The sequence below is a fragment of the Microcaecilia unicolor genome, chromosome 6, assembly GCF_901765095.1.
Source record: "Microcaecilia unicolor chromosome 6, aMicUni1.1, whole genome shotgun sequence".
Lineage (NCBI taxonomy): Eukaryota > Metazoa > Chordata > Amphibia > Gymnophiona > Siphonopidae > Microcaecilia > Microcaecilia unicolor.
This window is the reverse complement of record NC_044036.1, coordinates 151,012,386-151,030,281: the sequence shown is the minus strand read 5'-3', so window position 1 is coordinate 151,030,281 and position 17,896 is coordinate 151,012,386. Positions and strand designations below refer to the sequence as shown.

The 17,896-nt window shown below is 45.5% G+C and overlaps 1 protein-coding gene across 1 annotated transcript in view; it reads right to left on the bottom strand.

The window, feature by feature from the left end:
* The window catches only part of ADAMTS9 (ADAM metallopeptidase with thrombospondin type 1 motif 9), a 273,702-nt gene that overhangs the window by 10,169 nt on the left and 245,637 nt on the right, over nucleotides 1–17,896 (bottom strand). The window contains 1 exon segment of the mRNA XM_030205247.1: nucleotides 9,949–10,053. Within this exon segment, the coding sequence (XP_030061107.1) occupies nucleotides 9,949–10,053 (105 nt within the window).

Genomic DNA, 17,896 nt, shown 5'->3' with positions numbered 1-17,896 from the left:
TTTCATGTATTACATGAAGAGAAGAGCTCTAATATAATTGCAAGATTGTGAATAAATTTATGCAGTCTTCCAGAAAACAAAATGTTTATTCCTTTAATGCAGGAGTCAGTAATTTGTGATATTATTGCTGGTTAATGACTCCCACAATAAACTAAGTTGCTGTACAATATCATATTATACAGTAGCTTCCTCCCCCCCACCCCAGTGCACACCAAAGAGTGCAATAACAGGGAAATTTTATAAGACAGCATTTAGTTTAACAGGACAAGTAGGTGTTTACTTATGCACCATTTTATAAAGACACATAATCGCATATCTCTATAAAATTTTGCATAAGTGAAAAAATCACACCTACATTCAAGGCATAGACAGTTATACCTGCTTGAGAGCAGTAGTAACTGTCCACCCCTATATTACTAAAATAGATAATGTACACATGTACTGGCAAACTCTGGCCCTGTCCATGTATACTGGCAAACTGAATGTCATCATGTCAACGTGCGTACTCTAAAATAGATAATGTTCACATGTACTAGCAAATTCCGCCCCTGTACACATCTACTGGCAAATTGCATGTCATTGTGTCAACGTGCGTACTTTTATAAGAGGCCATTTACATGCAAAAATGACAAATTAGCCCCTGTGAGGGAGTGAGTAGCAGGCATCCCTAGAAACTGTCCCTCACTGAGGTTACAGTTCAGCCTTACAGCAGGTGGCACTAAACGTGCCATGCCAGAGGGGCAAAGCTCAAGCAAAGAGGAGGTTAAATTTCCTGAGCCAGAACAGTTCAGAGAGGTCCTGAAGCACATGGTGAGTCTCTGAGGCAAGAGGTCTCTGGAAGGGAAGGTCATGAGCAAATTCCAAATGTTAGGTGCCTAAACACTTTGGAAATTAACATCTATATGATGATTTCTACTAAAGCATTCTTCATCTCAGACTGCAATATGACCACCTCATTTCAACCATTTGAAGTAGAGGAGTTTGGTAGCCCTGTTAGTCCACTCTTAAGGTTAGCAATAGAAATCCACACCCATCCTGTTAGAATATCAATGATATGCTTTGATGTCCCCATGCATACCTCCTACCCACCCCCATCCTCCCACCCTGTCAGACTGTCATAGTAATGCTTGAATGTTTTCACTTATGTACACTGTCAGCTAGCACATTTGCTTATTTCCGATCTGACGAAGAAGGGCAACCTTCGAAAGCTAATCAAGAAATGTATTAAGTTATGTCCAATAAAAAAGGTATCATCTTATTTTCTTTTCCATGTTTTATTTTGTTTGATTTCTATTGATAACCATTTGAAGGAATTTTAAGTTCATCCAAGAGAGGAACACAGGAAAGAAGTTGAACTGCTCCTCCCAGTGGGCAAGATTTTCTGTTGGCTGTAGTACCCAGAGAAGGTCTGGGAAAGTGGAGTGGCCTTCAGTGGACGTTTTTACCCGAAGTTAGTGTGAAGATGAGGTTCCAGTAAGCTAGGAGAAATTACTTGGAACCTAAATAAAGAGATCTGAGAAGTGACTGCTTAACCTGTGAGAGCTGTGTCTGGGACAAGCTACAGGGACCTGATTCATGAGGGAAAATACTATATAGTGAGCTGTGGAACCTGCCAAGAACAAAGTTCCAGGATTATGTTTAACAGACTTTATTGAAAGTGAAAAGTCCTTTTTATACAGAATAACGCCTTTCTTTTTGACACTGAACTGCCCTCTGACTGTATTTTTTGGGGACTCCATGCCTTTCTGTCACTCACATGACCAAACCCTCAAAGTGCATAAGGGGCAACTCTGTAATCTAGGTGCCTGAGCTTGCATACACTTTGCACGTGTAAGTGTCTAGAATATTGTGTTCAATTCTAGTCGCCGCATCTCAAGAAAGATATAGTAGAATGTGGAAAAGGTGCAGCGAAGGGCGACTAAAATGATAGCGGGGATGGGATGACTTCCCTATGAAGAAAGACTAAGGAGGCTAGAGCTTTTCAGTTTGGAGAAGAGACGGCTGAGGGGAGACATGATAGAAGCATATAAAATAATGAGTGGAGTGGAACAGGTGGATGTGAAGCATCTGTTCACGCTTTCCAAAAATACTAGGACTAGTGTAGTACATTTAAAACAAATCGGAGAAAATGTTTCTTCACCCAACACATAATTAAACTCTGGAATTCGTTGCCGGAGAACGTGGTGAAGGCGGTTTGCTTTAACCTAAATGGAGAAAATGTTTCTTTTCCTTTTTAAAAAAAACTTCGGGTGTCGGTACCTTTATAGTGGGGTTATGATTTTTTCAAAAAAAAATTTCAAATGTTTGTGAGGATTTTTATTATCGTTCCGGTTGGACTGTTTTATTGGTTCAAGATTTTTTGTTTTCACAGTGACGTCATGATAAGCGAGGGCTCTCTTTAAATATATAATAACAATAAGAAGTCTGCACGTATATAGAGTATGTATAAATAAAGAAAGCAAAGGTATTGCTGTTGGCAGACATCAAGTATTCAATAATGGCACCTGGGCACAGAAAGCCTCCTAACGCACATCCTTGGGGCATCTAAATGGAGGTGGCCAGTTGTCAAATTGCCCCCTCAACGTGAGGAATGGGCATCAGCTGCACATTTCAGTCAACACATGACAACTTGCCATGCATGACCTGCTACCACATCAAACAATGCAGATCACTTAACGCCACCTCAACTGGTTTTTTGCTGTTTCATTTTTGTTATCTTTGCCCTTTGGCAGGACATTATGCTGGAGAGGTCCTTCGTATTTTGCTAAACTCTTCATCTTGTGAATGTTTTTCTCCTGAAGAAAGCCAACTGCTGTCCTATTAAAACATTGTTATCTTTTAAACAAGGTTTTCAGCGGTGCTGACCAATGCCTGAAACAACAATTATTTTGCCAAGTCCTGCTTGGAAAAGTAATTACTGCAAACACTATAGACTGCAGACCAGTTAATACTTGCCAAAGCAAAATCTTTTTTAAAACAGTTTTTGCAGAGTGTACTTTTATAAGAACAGCGGGGATACGGAGCTAGCTTTTTCTTTTGCTGACTTAGCCTTTTTTCCCCCCTGTACAAAAATCTGTAGAACATACAAATGATTCTCATATAAATCTAGTCAATTAGAGCACATGGCTCTTTGCAAGAAGTTACTATCAATATACCTTTCAACAACCCCTTTCTAAACACATCCGTCAGTCAGCACTCTATAAGAAGGCAGAACTGGCGACAGGGATGCTTTTAAGCATAAGCGTAAGCGTTTGCTTACTGTCTCATCATTTTATGAGTTTTAACATCTTAACAGCACACCTCCTACAGTTTTAACTTATTCTTCTACGCTAAGGAGGACTGCGCTGCACAATACAGCACAGGATCCATTATACAAAAATGTTCCCGGGTCGAAACTGAAACCCAGTTAAATCAGGGGTGGCCCAAGATAATCTGCCACCTCCTGCACCCCTGAGGAATGAGCGACCGCCACTTTCTCGACGACCCCTAAGACGAGGAATGAGCTGCCGACGCCTCCACCACCCCCTACCTCGGTTTGCCACCTCCCCCTACTACTACTACTACTTAACATTTCTAGAGCGCTACTAGGGTTACGCAGCGCTGTACAAATTAACAATTAAGGACGGTCCCTGCTCGGAAGAGCTTACAATCTAAAGGACGAAATGTCAAGTTGGGGTAGTTAAGATTTCCTGAGAAGAGGTGTAGTGATTAGGTGCCGAAGGCGACATTGAAGAGGTGGGCTTTGAGCATTGATTTGAAGATGGGTAGGGAGGGGGCACGGCGTATGGGCTCAGGGAGTTTCTTCCTGGCATGGGGTGAGGTGAGACAGAAGGGGCGGAGCCTGGAGTTGGAGGTGGTGGAGAAGGGTACTGAAAGGAGGGATTTGTCTTGAGAGCGGAGGTTACCTTCCTTCCCCAGCCTCCTTCCACCGATTTACCTTTTCTTTCTCGTTTATCCAAAGGCGGTGGCAGCGATTCCCAGAGGCTGCCCTGCCGCCGGTCCTGGCCCCTTCTCTCTACTGTGGCCCGCCTGTCTGACGTAAATTCCTGTTTCCTCGGAGGCGGCGCAATGGAGGTGGTCAGGACAAAAATAGAGATGTGGGATAAACTCAGAGGACCCCCCTATATAGCAAGATTATCGGGATCAAAGCAAAATAAGGGGTTCTTTTACCAAGGTGCAGAAAAAAGGGCCCTGTGCTGTAGGTGGGGCCTGATTTTCCCTTACGCCAGGGCTCTTTATACCACAGCGGGTAAACCCCCCCCCAAAAAAAACCTGCACACATGGCCATGTGGTAAGACAACACTTACCGCATTGCCATGCAATGGGGAGCCCTTAGTGGGTGGCGATAAGGGATCCCTCGCTAACCCATCGGTAACCGGGCAGTGTACGGCAATGCCCGATTACCGCCAGGTTAAAACCGCGCAAACCATTTCCGGGGGGTTTCTTTTTCCCCAAGAAATGGTGCACGCTCGGATCAGGATTGCCACCAGTGGCCGCGTTTGGCAGGTGGTAGTCCCGAGAGAGCGAGCGGTAAGCCCGCATTGGACTTACTGCCGCTCTGCAAAAGGACCCCTAAATGACTTTCACACTTCAAGTCAGCTAAATTTAAGAACCAAGGACTAGAGTCAGTAAACGGTGCTGAAAAATATCTGTGCGGAGCACTGTGCTATAAATGGCGCTCTGAGTTAGGTCCCATCTATAGAATAGCGCTTAGAGTCAATTTCCATGCCAAACTTTAGGCACGAGGATTTACACCAACTGAAACCTGGTGTAAATCCTGGTGCATAAGTTAGGCGCGGATCCCCGGTATTCAGTAATATTGCGCACATATTTAGTGAATGCCCCTGACCAGCCCATATCCCTCCTGTGGCCACGCCCCCTTTGAGTTGTGCGCTATAAGATTTACGTGTGGATCTTTATATAATAGTGCTTAGCAAGACGCACATGGAAATCCAAAATGTTTTCAATTAACGCCAGTAGCATCCAATTATTGGCGCTAATTGGCTTGTTAGCTAGTTGATTGTGCATCTCAGGATAGAATGCAGTTTTGCACGTGTAAATTTGCACGCCATTTATAGAATCCAGAGGCAACTGTGTGTGTAAGTTACAGAATACTAGCACTTGCATGCATGATTATTACAGTTACAAGCCTAAGTACTAGCTGCACGCTCAGCAGTATTTTAGCATGTAAATGCAAGGGAACATACAAATGGGTGGGACTTAAACTGGGCATCGGTGGGTCCCAAATTTATGCACATAACTTACAGAAGAATACTGTAAGTTATGCACTAAACTGCCGCATTTAGGTGCATGCATTTACATCTGATGTTGACATGGCATAAGTTGGCATGCCAGAAAAAAACAGCACAAAGGGCCTTTAAAAACGAAGGGAACAAAATTTTCCTTGAAAAAATAACTTTAATAATGAACTTTGATTGAAGAAAGACCCGACACGGGCCATGTTTCGGTGCTGCCGCACCTGCGTCAGGGGTCACACCAGTGACAAGAGAGGATTCTACAGACAGTTTTCAAACGTCTTGATGTTTTCAATGATATATTCCTCCGATATCACACGATATGGAACTTGGTATCCTCCGATGGTGTGCGTGTAGCTATACATTACATTCGGAGGATACCAAGTTCCATATCGTGTGATACTCGGAGGACTATATATATTTTTTTATTACATTTGTACCCCGCGCTTTCCAACTCATGGCAGGCTCAATGCAGTGGGCAATGGAGGGTTAAGTGACTTGCTCAGAGTCACAAGGAGCTGCCTGTGCCGGGAATCGAACTCAGTTCCTCAGGACCAAAGTCCACCACCCTAACCACTAGGCCACTCCTCCACTGAAAACATCAAGACGTTTGAAAACTGTCTGTAGAATTCTCTCGTCATTGGTGTGACCCCTGACGCAGGTGTGGCAGCACCGAAACACGGCCCGTGTCAGGTCTTTCTTCAATCAAAGTTCATTATTAAAGTTATTTTTTCAATGAAAGAATTTTGTTCCCTTCGTTTTTAAAGGCCCTTTGTGCTGTTTTTTCTGTTTTGACCTTTTTTGTACTTTGTTCGCTCTCTTTGTTACACTATAAGTTGGCATGCCTACATGTTGGCGCATAAATGCCAACATAAGAGCATAAGATTATCCATACTGGGTCAGACTAATGGCCCACCTAGCCCAGTATCCTGCTTCCAACAGTGGCCAATCCAACCCAAACAGTAGCAACATTCCATGCTACCAGTCCCAGGGACAAGCAGTGGCTTTCTCCGTGTCTATCTCAATAGCAGACTATGGACTTTTCGTCAAGGAACTTGTCCAAACCTTTTTTTAAACCCAGATACACTAACCGCTGTTACCACATCCTCCGCCAAAGAGTTCCAGAGCTTAATTATTCATTAAGTGAAAAAATATTTCCTCCTATTTGTTTTAAAAGTGTTTCCATGTAACTTCTTTGAGTGTCCTCTAGTCTTTGTACTTTCAGAACAAGTAAAAAATCGATTTACTTCTACTCGTTCTACATCACTCAGGATTTTGTAGACTTCAATCATATCAGCCCTCATCCATCTCTTTTCCAAGCTGAAGAGCCCTAACCTCTTTAGCCTTTCCTCATATGACAGGAGTTCCATGCCCTTTATCATTCTGGTCACTCTTCTTTGAACCTTTTCTTATTCTGCTATATCTTTTTTGAGACACGGAGATCAGATCTGAATGGAATACTCAAGGTGAGGTCGCACCATGGAGTGATACAGAGGCATTATAATATTCTTGGTCTTATTTTGCATCCCTTTCCTAATAATTCCTAGCATCCTGTTTGATTTTTGGGTGCTGCCGCACCCTGGGCAGAAGATTTCAGCGTATTGTCTACGACACCTAAGTCTTTTTCTTGGATGCTGAGCTCCAAGGTAGACCCTAGCATCAGGTAATTATGATTCGGATTATTCTTCCCAATGTGCATCACTTTGCATTTGTCCACCTTAAATTTCATCTGCCATTTGGCTGCACAGTCTTCCAATTTCCTAAGGTCTTCCTGCAATTTTTCACAACCGCTTGTGTTTTAATAAACTTGAGTAGTTTTGTATCATCTGCAAATTTATTCACCTCACTCGTATTCTATAACTGAATCTGGGCACCCAGATGCCAAATAACACAGCCAGCCAAGGTTGGGGATATAAGGTAAATGCTTTACTCACTGAGCCTGAGGCCTGTTGCTTCACAGGATCAGGCACAAAAAGATAAAGTCTCTTAAATTCAGAGGGAAAAGTCTTGATAAGAGCCTGTGGCTGACAAGGCCCAAACACAGTCCATGGCCTGTGACTGCCACCCCAACCCCCCCCCCCCCCCCCCAACACAATCTGTAAAGTTTCTTTCTCACTCTCTCTGGGCCAGCCAGGCCTCAGAACCAGGCTAACAAGTGTTTAAATGAAAAAGTTGGCTTATCTCAACCAGGTCATAGAAGCTAGATGTACGTAGTGAAGGTGTATACTGGAGAACACTTCTTCTATCCCTGGGCCTCCTTAACCCCACTCTGGCTCTGCCTTTTACAGTTCCCGGTTCCTGTCCTTTCGGCTCCACCCCTCCCGTCTCACTTCCTCTCTGGGCTGGACTAAGGGTTTTCAGGTGGCTCGCAGTACCTGAAGGATAAGGGTGAGGGGAAGTGTTCTATATACCCCATCACAGAGGGGCATAACCTGCATGGAGTGGCCAGTACAATCCTAAATAAAGGCAGAGAGGAGGTAACCTGCACATTTTGTATGGAGCAGCAGAGGTACGACTCTAGCCACCTTACTGGGCTGACTAGATGGACCAGGCTGATCTTTAGCTACAGTCTATAACTAGGCTACACTCATACAGTGGCCAAAAAGAGAGGCTACAAAAATAAACCCATGCAATAGGTTTGGCATCCTTGACAGCTACAGTCGCTATGACTAATCCTGAATAAAACAAATCAATTATCCTGCACTACAACTAAAGAATGGAAGAGAAGAAAGGAAACAATCTCAAAAACAGTGAGTACAACAATTCTGGCTGCTAATTCAGGCTGAACACCAGCTATGACTATTATGAGCCTGGTACTTGAGAAGGGGGAAAAGCTTTCAGCAAAGGAAAATGACTCATCTTTAGAGAAAAGGGCACCCAAGCTCTGACTTCAGTTCTTTTGTAGCACTAAATCTGCCCGTGTTCTAAAAATACTTCCTTAGGAGGGAGTTTTAGCCTGACTTTCCAAAGGATGCTCAAAGCAGCATTATCAGAATTCAGGTACAATGAGTCCCTGCTGCCTACCCCCCCCCCCCCCTCCCGCCCCCAAGAGCTTCCAATTAAGTGGAAACCTCAGGTATTGAAGAGGATAATTTTCTGTAGGTGTCTAGGTTGCAAAATGGCATGTAAGAAATAGGGCTAAAATGATCAAGACCATTTTCATCCAGAGTTTGAGATTGGACAGATTACTGCTTCCTTCACTCTCTGTGGATAGGACCCTTCTAGAAGGTAATGAATCTAAGACGATTTTCATGAATGGAAATACAGATCAGCACACAAGTTATGATTTTTTTGGCATAATCTACACCCAGACAATCAAAGTTTCAGGATATCAACTGTGGATATGTATAACCTAGATTTCCATAGACACTGGCTGGGTATGTCCTAAGGACTGGGCTAAGAATCACTGGCCTAACCAAAAGCCTTTATAACAGGGGTGTCCAACCTCGGCCCTCGCCAGGTCGGGTTTTCAGGATTTTCCCAATGAATATGGAGGAGTAGCCTAGTGGTTAGTGCAGTGGACTTTGATCCTGGGGAACTGAGTTTGATTCCCACTGCAGCTCCCTGTGACTCTGGGCAAGTCACTTAACCCTCCATTGCCCCTGGTACAAAATAAGTACCTGAATATATGTAAACCGCTTTGAATGTATTTGCAAAAACTTCAGAAAGGCGGTATATCAAGTCCCATTTCCCCTTTCCCTTTCCCCCTGTTAGCATACCATGGAGGCAGTGCATGCAAATAGATCTCATGTATATTCAGTGGGGAAATCCCGAAAACCTGACTGGATTGTGGCCCTCGAGGACCGAGGCTGGACAACCCTGCTTTATAAATAGCTGCAGAAAGTTAAACAGCCTTCATCAGCTCAACGCATAGGAAATAACGAGCTTCTATTAGTTTGATATCTATCAGAGGAACCTGGATTTTATTCTAGAATCAGGTCTGTGGCCAGCTGGGTTCATTTCTCAATAAGTGACTAAGAGTCAAAAGCAGCCTTATGCATGTCATTTCCATGTGCTTATAATGTTTTTTTTTAATGAACCCTCCAGGGATAGAAACATACCTACTATACTTGAATGTACACCAGTTCAATAGCCTTCAGACTTGCAAGTTTCTTACACATTCAGGTATGGTAAGTATTTTTCTGTCCTTGGAGGGCCCACAATTAAGAAAAATCACAAAGAGCTGCCATGGGATTTGAACTTTGGTCCCTTGGTTCATAGCTCACTGCGCTGACCATTAGGCTACTCTGCAATGCTGTATAAGATTTTTGTAATTTTAAAAAGATTTTTGCGCCATGAACCTCCATAGTTCCTGAAGTTATTGTCCCTTGCTAGTTTCACATTCAGGGGAGGGAGGGGGACAGCAACTACTAGGGGATTAAGGAGTTAAGGACTTGCCATAATCCCTCCAATAGACAGCTGCTTATTCAGAGTGACCATGATGTGCCAAGCACTAGATCTAAATAACAATGTCCAACTTTTTGAACATAGACATCCCTTCGCCTTCTGAAATTATAGTTGGATGTCCATATTTTGGCTCCTTCCTAATACTGCAGGATCACACCCCCTTTCCACAAGATTTGGCTGTCCATGCAATATGAATGTCTAAATGCTGGCTTTCAGATGTAGTCAGGGGTTAAATAACAGAAGTAACATGATACCATCTTCAGAGATGATTAAATAATTATCTTACGGGTGATTTTTTTATTTCGGCCACTGCATAATTCCCTTGAGATATCCACTTCGTTGTTTCTGGTAAACAGAGGCCAGTCCCATGGAGGTTGATGCTAAAACGACCCTGAAAAGAAAAATAATAAAAGATGTTTCAGCTCAAGAAATAAACACACAATTTATTGCCTAAGACTATGTGGGGGAGGGGGAGAGGCATACACAGTGCATACGACCTATAAGAGAATTCTGCTGGATTCCTTCTAAAGCCCCAGTGTGCTCGTCTCCTTCTTATGAAAGTGTTTGTTTTAATGACTCAGAAATAGGAAGTTATTAGCCATTTTATTACTGGTTTACTCTAGTGAATGCTGCACTGTAGAAGAAAGGTAACCATATCAGTGTAAACAAAAACAAATTTGATGAGTCAAATCCCAAGCTCAGTTGAGCGACACATCACAAAGGAAGTGCTCTGATTTGTGAGACTGGACAGTGATTCTCAAGAGAAGCTTGACGTTAGGCAGAGAGAGGAGGAAAGCAGATTATTACAGAAGGGAGTAGGGCTTCCAAGATACCCAGTACCAAGGGGAGATTTTAGGCCAGGGCTGCACTTCTGGCAGCCCCAATGTGATGCATTCTGGTACCTACAGCACTGATTTCAATGAGTAGAATTAGGGACTACAGATGTCACCTGGCATTGGGATGCATGTCCAAATCGAACCCCCCCCCCCCTCCTTCCTGGAACTAGCAGATCTGGGAGAATGAGTTCTGAGAGTGTAGACAAGGCAAGGCTATCAAAGGTGGTCTGGTGTGGTAGTGAAATAAGATGTTTTTCAGAGGTCCTGTACTGATGGCCAAAATGCCACCATTCTACTTTATTCGGAACTGGGTCCTGGTAAAGGAAAGAGGTGTGGCTCATGCACCAACCCAACCCCCTCCCATCTATTGCTATGCCAAACTGCAGAGCCATCTTTAGACTCATGTGACCCAATCTTCTCCCATCAGCTGCTGTTCTACACTGCAGAGCCATCTTTAGACTCGTGTGACCCAATCTTCTCCCATTAGCTGCTGTCCTACACTGCAGAGCCATCTTTAGACTCGTGTGACCCAATCTTCTCCCATTAGCTGCTGTCCTACACTGCAGGGCCATCTTTAGACTCATGTGACCCAATCTCCTCCCATCAGCTGCTGTTCTACACTGCAGAGCCATCTTTAGACTCATGTGACCCAATCTTCTCCCATCAGCTGCTGTTCTACACTGCAGAGCCATCTTTAGACTCATGTGACCCAATCTTCTCCCATCAGCTGCTGTCCTACACTGCGGAGCCATGTTTAGACTCATGTGACCCAATCTCCTCCCATCAGCTGCTGTCCCATACAGGAAAGACATCTTTAGACTCATGTGACCCAATCTCCTCCCATCAGCTGCTGTTCTACACTGCAGAGCCATCTTTAGACTCATGTGACCCAATCTTCTCCCATCAGCTGCTGTTCTACACTGCAGAGCCATCTTTAGACTCATGTGACCCAATCTTCTCCCATCAGCTGCTGTCCTACACTGCGGAGCCATGTTTAGACTCATGTGACCCAATCTCCTCCCATCAGCTGCTGTCCCATACAGGAAAGACATCTTTAGACTCATGTGACCCAATCTCTTCCACCTGCTGCTAACCCACACTCAGAACCATCTTTAGATTAATGTCCATAAAACGTTAAATAACCACCTGGGGCGTCCAATTGTCTCAGGAATTGGTTCATTGTTGGAACCTTTGTCCCAGTATTTTGGTGCATTTCTTCAACCGTTGGTACCAAAACATTAAATCTTATGTTTGGGACTCTGCTCATTTGTTGTTACAATTGCAGCAATACCAATTACTTGAAGATCAATCAGTTTACCTAGTAACAATGGATGTTTTGACATTGTGCATTACTCGTCAAAAAGCACTTGTAGTAACACATAAGATAGATTTTTGATGTCCTTAATGTATTTTGTTTTGGAGAAGAATTATGTTTTTATTTTCAGATCAGTTTTCTTTGCAGATTAAAGGCGCAGCGATGGGGTCTACAGCAGTGGCGTAGCTACGTGGGGCCGGGGGGCCTGGGCCCCTGTAGATTTGGCCCTGGACCCCCCTCCCGCTGCCAACCCGCCATCGCCTGCCTTTGCTGTTTCTGACGCCTTACGTCCTGCACCGTGCATGTAGCCCCGTGCAGGACGTAAGGCGTCAGAAACATGATCACACAACGAAGGTGCCGGAGTCGACCTGCGCTGAAGAAGACTGTTTGGCTGGCGGGGATTGGGGACCCCCGCCAGCAAACAAGGTACCTGATGTAGTGGCGGGGCAGGGGGTAGGCAGTGGCGGCGGGGGGGGGTTGCGGTTGCGGCGGCGGGGTGGTCCAAAATGGTGGGAGGGGGGTCAGCGGCAGGGGGAGGTGGCTAAACAGTGCCCCCACCTCAGCTCTGGCCCCCCCCTCCCGCCGAGGTCTGGCTATGCCCCTGGTGCTCATTATTACTTGTTAAGAGCTGTTATCAACGCTGATTAACTTGTTAAGCCAATTAAGTTATGTGCATTGCTATAGAATCCGTGCCGATTTCGGCGTGGATCTCTAGGCGCACTGCATAGAATCCGGGGGTATATGCTGAACATCAATGGTTAATGTTACCCAAGCCTGACAATGCTATGCAGGAAGTAAAGGTGTTCTGCCTTATTCCCCAAAATGTTTGATGTGAAGTGAATAATATAAAAACATTGGCAAGTATTAGAGTTTTACTCTCAATTAAGTTTAACACCTAGATTTGTGCATGAGAAGTAAAATTTGGGGGGATCAATTAATGAGTTCTATGTTACCCACTACAGCTTTGAGAAATGAATCTTGTCAGATTGGACATTTTAGCTGTGGACAATGTAGTGGCTGTGATTTAGTTTGGACATCACAGGTGCCAATCCCTGGTCAAAATAAAGTATTTTATTTAAAACAGAAGTCAGATTTTACTACTGCAGAATTCGTGTATTGTATCAATTGTCCTTGTGAGAAATATTATATTGGATATACCACATGTAAAATTAAAGTATGAATAGCTGAACATTTAAGTAATATAAGACAATCCAGAATGAAAGTGCCATTGGTTGAAAATAATCACCAATTACATGATTTCAGATTTGTAGTACTACTGACAATGCATTTTCCAAGGGGGGGGGGGGAAATAATATTTCACAAGCTTTGCTATGTAAAGAACAGAAATTTACTTTTACTTTTGAATGGAACACAGGTTCTCCAACAGGTCTCAACAGGGAAGTAGAGTGGATGTCATTATAAGGTTCTTGTAGAGCCAGGGCTGCAGAGAGCCTGAGCTGGGCCCGGGGCAAGGCCGCCCCCAGCCCCCCCCCCCCAAGGATCGCCATCGCCCCACCTCCCCCCAATCGCTACTGCTGTCGCTTCCCTCTCCTGCTCCCAGGCCACCGGTGCTGCAGTCCCCAGTCTCCACCTACCTACCCTCAGCTCCCTTCTGTCTGCAATCTGACCACCTTCATTTAAAAAAAAACAAAAAAAATCTGAAACCGGCAGTGCACCGCCTTCTGTGTGAAAGCGGCAGATCACCTCGGGCAGGCCTTCCCTCACTGTGTCCCGCCCTCGCGGAAATAGGAAGTTACATCAGAGGAGGGCGGGACACAGTGAGGGACGGGCCGCCCGAGGCGATCTGCCGCTTTCACACAGAAGGTGCTGCGCTGCCAATTTTGAGTTTTTTTTTAAATGAAGGTGGTCGGATGGCAGACAGAAGGGAGCTGAGGGTAGGTAGGTGGAGACTGGGGACTGCGGCGCCGGCGGCCTGGAAGCAGGAGAGGGCAAGAGACCCCGGTGCCGGGCCCTCCTTGGAGTCCCGGGCCCGGAGAATTTTGCCCCCCCCTCTCAGCGGCCTTATGTAGAGCATGTGCTGTGATCATCTTACTTGATTTGAAAAGCAGGCTTAGCATCTTCGCTTCTCCTGAGCACCATCTTGGAGTGGAGTGGTGCTTGACCTTCTGTATGTCAATTAATATATATGAAGAAGTCTTGATTTATTGAAGATATTTGCTTTATTGTTTTCATTTTTGAACACTGATTTCTTCCCTTAAAGAAGCCAATATAGTTGGCGAAACTTGGATCTGAGTTGGGAAGATGAATTTTAGGAAGATGAATTTCATGGATTGAGAACCTGCATGACCCTGCATCCATTGCACATAGTTATTTCAGCTGCCGACATTGTCTTTCAAGTGTACAAACCGTGAAGAATGAGTGATTGGAAGTTTCATCGAATAAGATAAGTACTGAAAAAGTTGATTACAGTGCTTATTGTGGACATTAGATTTGGACTAAGTGGGAGGCTTGATGTGCAATGATTGATGACAGTGGCTGAAAGTGAATTTTTTTCATGTTATTTATAAGGCACGATTTGTTTTCTGAGCACATGATATCACATTATAATTTTTAAATAACTTTCTGGTTGTTTGTGGTGATGTGACAGCAATGTAATGGAAATAACCAGCTGGCTGAATACAACTAAAGAGTAAAGATTTTTGCAACTCTTACCCTTTCGGACACACTCCTTACACAAATTAATATACAGACACAAAATGTTATAGAATGTACAGATTTTTTTTCTTTTAAATGTCTTCTCGCTCTTTGACTGTAGAGGGCACCGATACACTTCTTTCAGATTTGGTTTGCATGCCTCCTCTTTAATTTGGAAAGAGGCTTATGAACATGTAATATATACCACTTTGGGTGAATTTCTTCAAAAAGGCCATAATTAAATTACTGTAAATAAAATAAAGACACTGCTGCTCTTCAGTCAGATCTAAAAATATGACTCTGTACCTATAGTTCCAATTCTGCTTGGAAAGAGAGAAATACGGATCTATACAAACAATGGAGGCCAAACCGGAACAGTATCTGCCTGTCAGAAAGGGCAAGGGAAATGGGACTTGATATACCGCCTTTCTGAGGTTTTTGCAACTACATTCAAAGCGGTTTACATATATTCAGGTATTTATTTTGTACCAGGGGTAATGGAGGGTTAAGTGACTTGCCCAGAGTCACAAGGAGCTGCAGTGGGAATTGAACTCAGTTCCCCAGGATCAAAGTCCACTGCACTAACCACTAGGCTACTCCTTCACTAGCAACATGCCATGTAGAAGCCTGCCTTTGCAGATCAGCAATGTGGCCGCGCAGGACATCAGACTCAGAAACAGAACGAAGGAAGAAGAGGACCTCGGCTGGCGGGGGTTGGGGTCCCCCGTCAGCAAAGGTAGGCGACGGTCAGGGCCGTGCCGATGCGGTAAGCGGGGTAAGCACCGCAGGGGGGCGCCCACCTCTGGAGGGCGCAGCCGCGGTGCTTACCCTCGCCCCGCGCCGCCGAGGCCTTTAAATCTTTTACTTCGGTCGCAGCAGCCAGCAGCGTCAGTTAAAGCGCTGCCGACCAGTGGCGTAGCGTGGTGGGGGCGGTCCGCCCCGGGTGTCACCAGAAAGGGGGGGTGCCGCCGCTCCCGCTGCTCTTCTTCCTGGCACCCCCCGTACCAGCCCTTTAAAAATAAATTGTCGACATGATAGCGAGCGCAGCACCTCGTGTGCAAGTAAAAGAAGCGGATCCGATCATCTCATTGGGCCTTCCCTCACTGTCCCGCCCTCCTCTGACGCAACTCCCTATTTCCTCTAGGGCGGGACAGTGAAGGAAGGCCCAATGAGATGATCGGATCCGCTTCTTTTACTTGCACACGAGGTGCTGCGCTCGCTATCGCGTCGGTAATTTCTTTTTAAAGACCGGGTGGCAGGGAGAAGATGAGGCAGGGTGAGGGTGGGGGACAGATGGGGTGAAGGTGGGGGGGGGGACTCAGATAGCAGAAGGGACTGGGTGGGAGACAGATGGGGTGAGGGGGACTCGGATGGGCAGAAGGGACTGGGTGGGAGACAGATGGGGTGAGGGTGGGGGGCACTTGGATAGCAGAAGGGACTGGGTGGGAGACAGATGGGGTGAGGGTGGGGGGCACTTGGATAGCAGAAGGGACTGAGTAGGAGACAGATGGGGTGAGGGGGACTCGGATGGGCAGAAGGGACTGGGTGGGAGACAGATGGGGTGAAGGTGGGGGGCACTTGGATAGCAGAAGGGACTGGATGGGAGACAGATGGGGTGAGGGGGACTCGGATGGGCAGAAGGGACTGGGTGGGAGACAGATGGGGTGAGGGTGGGGGGCACTTGGATAGCAGAAGGGACTGAGTGGGAGACAGATGGGGTGAGGGGGACTCGGATGGGCAGAAGGGACTGGGTGGGAGACAGATGGGGTGAGGGTGGGGGGCACTTGGATAGCAGAAGGGACTGGGTGGGAGACAGATGGGGTGAGGGTGGGGGGCACTTGGATAGCAGAAGGGACTGAGTGGGAGACAGATGTGGTGAGGGGGACTCGGATGGGCAGAAGGGACTGGGTGGGAGACAGATGGGGTGAAGGTGGGGGGCACTTGGATAGCAGAAGGGACTGGGTGGGAGACAGATGGGGTGAGGGGGACTCGGATGGGCAGAAGGGACTGGGTGGGAGACAGATGGGGTGAGGGTGGGGGGCACTTGGATAGCAGAAGGGACTGAGTGGGAGACAGATGGGGTGAGGGGGACTCGGATGGGCAGAAGGGACTGGGTGGGAGACAGATGGGGTGAAGGTGGGGGCACTTGGATAGCAGAAGGGACTGGGTGGGAGAAAGATGGGAGAAGGGGCATAGAGCTGGAACTGGGGTCTGAAAAGTGAGCAGGAGGGAGAATGGGGTCATGCCTGGGGCAGGGGTGGATGGGAGAATCAATGGATCTGGAACTAGGGGCAGCCGCAGGTGAGAACTGGGAGCCGAAAAGAGGGGGCAGTGAGAGAGGGGGGATAGATCCTGGATGGAATGGGGAGTGAGAGGGAGGGCAGACCCTGAATGGATGGGAGGGGGAAAGAGAGAGGGCAAATGGTGAATCGAAGGAGCAGAGAGAAAGGGCAGACAGTGGATTGAAGGGAGTGAAAGAGCAGACAGTGGATGGAAGGGGGCAGAGATAGAGGGCAAATGCTAGAGGGAAAGGAGAGAGAGCGGGCAGATGGTGGATGGAAGGGGGAGAGAGAGATGGCAGACTGGGGCAGATGGTGGATGGAAGGGGCAGAAATAGAGGGCAGATGTGGATGGAAGGGACATTAGAGAGGGCAGACACTGGATGGCAGAGAGAGAGAGCGAAGACAGATGCTGGATGGAAGGAAGACGGTGAAAAGAAGATGAGGAAAGCAGAAACCAAAGACAACAAACTGTAAATATATATTTTTATTATTTTGCTTTAGGATATAGTATTTTAGCTGTGTTAATAAATGTTTATAAATAGAACATGTAAATAAGGTAATCTTTTTATTGGACTAATTTTAATACATTTTGACTTAACTTTCAGAGAACAAAACCCCCTTCCTCAGATCAGGATAGGACACTGTAACAGTACTATACTGAATTGACCTGAGGAAGGAGGTTTTGGCCTCTGAAAGCTAAATGTATTAGTCCAATAAAATGATATTATTTGTTTTATTTCTATTTGTTAATTTGTAATGTGGTGATTGGTATTTGTTAGTTTTTTCAAATTTACATCTGCTGTCTTTATATTTTGCACAGTACTAGAGGACATTTTCTGTTTCTGTGGTGTTGCATTGTATGCAGAGTCTGGCATCGGGGGTTCAGTTTAATTTTTGTCTAAATAGAAAGTTTATGATTACTTATTCTATAGTGGATTAGGGTGTATCTGTGTTTGTGAAAAAGACATGGCTTTCAGTTGGCATTGACTGTGCAGGATCGACGATCTGTACTATTCTATCTGGTTTCGTTTTACAATAGGTGAATTGATGTTCTAGTGCTCACTTAAGATGCTTTCCTTTTCCTTGTGTGACTCGTAGAAACGACTGCTTATAGTATGGTAGAATTGCTCTATAGGTCGTGAGTGT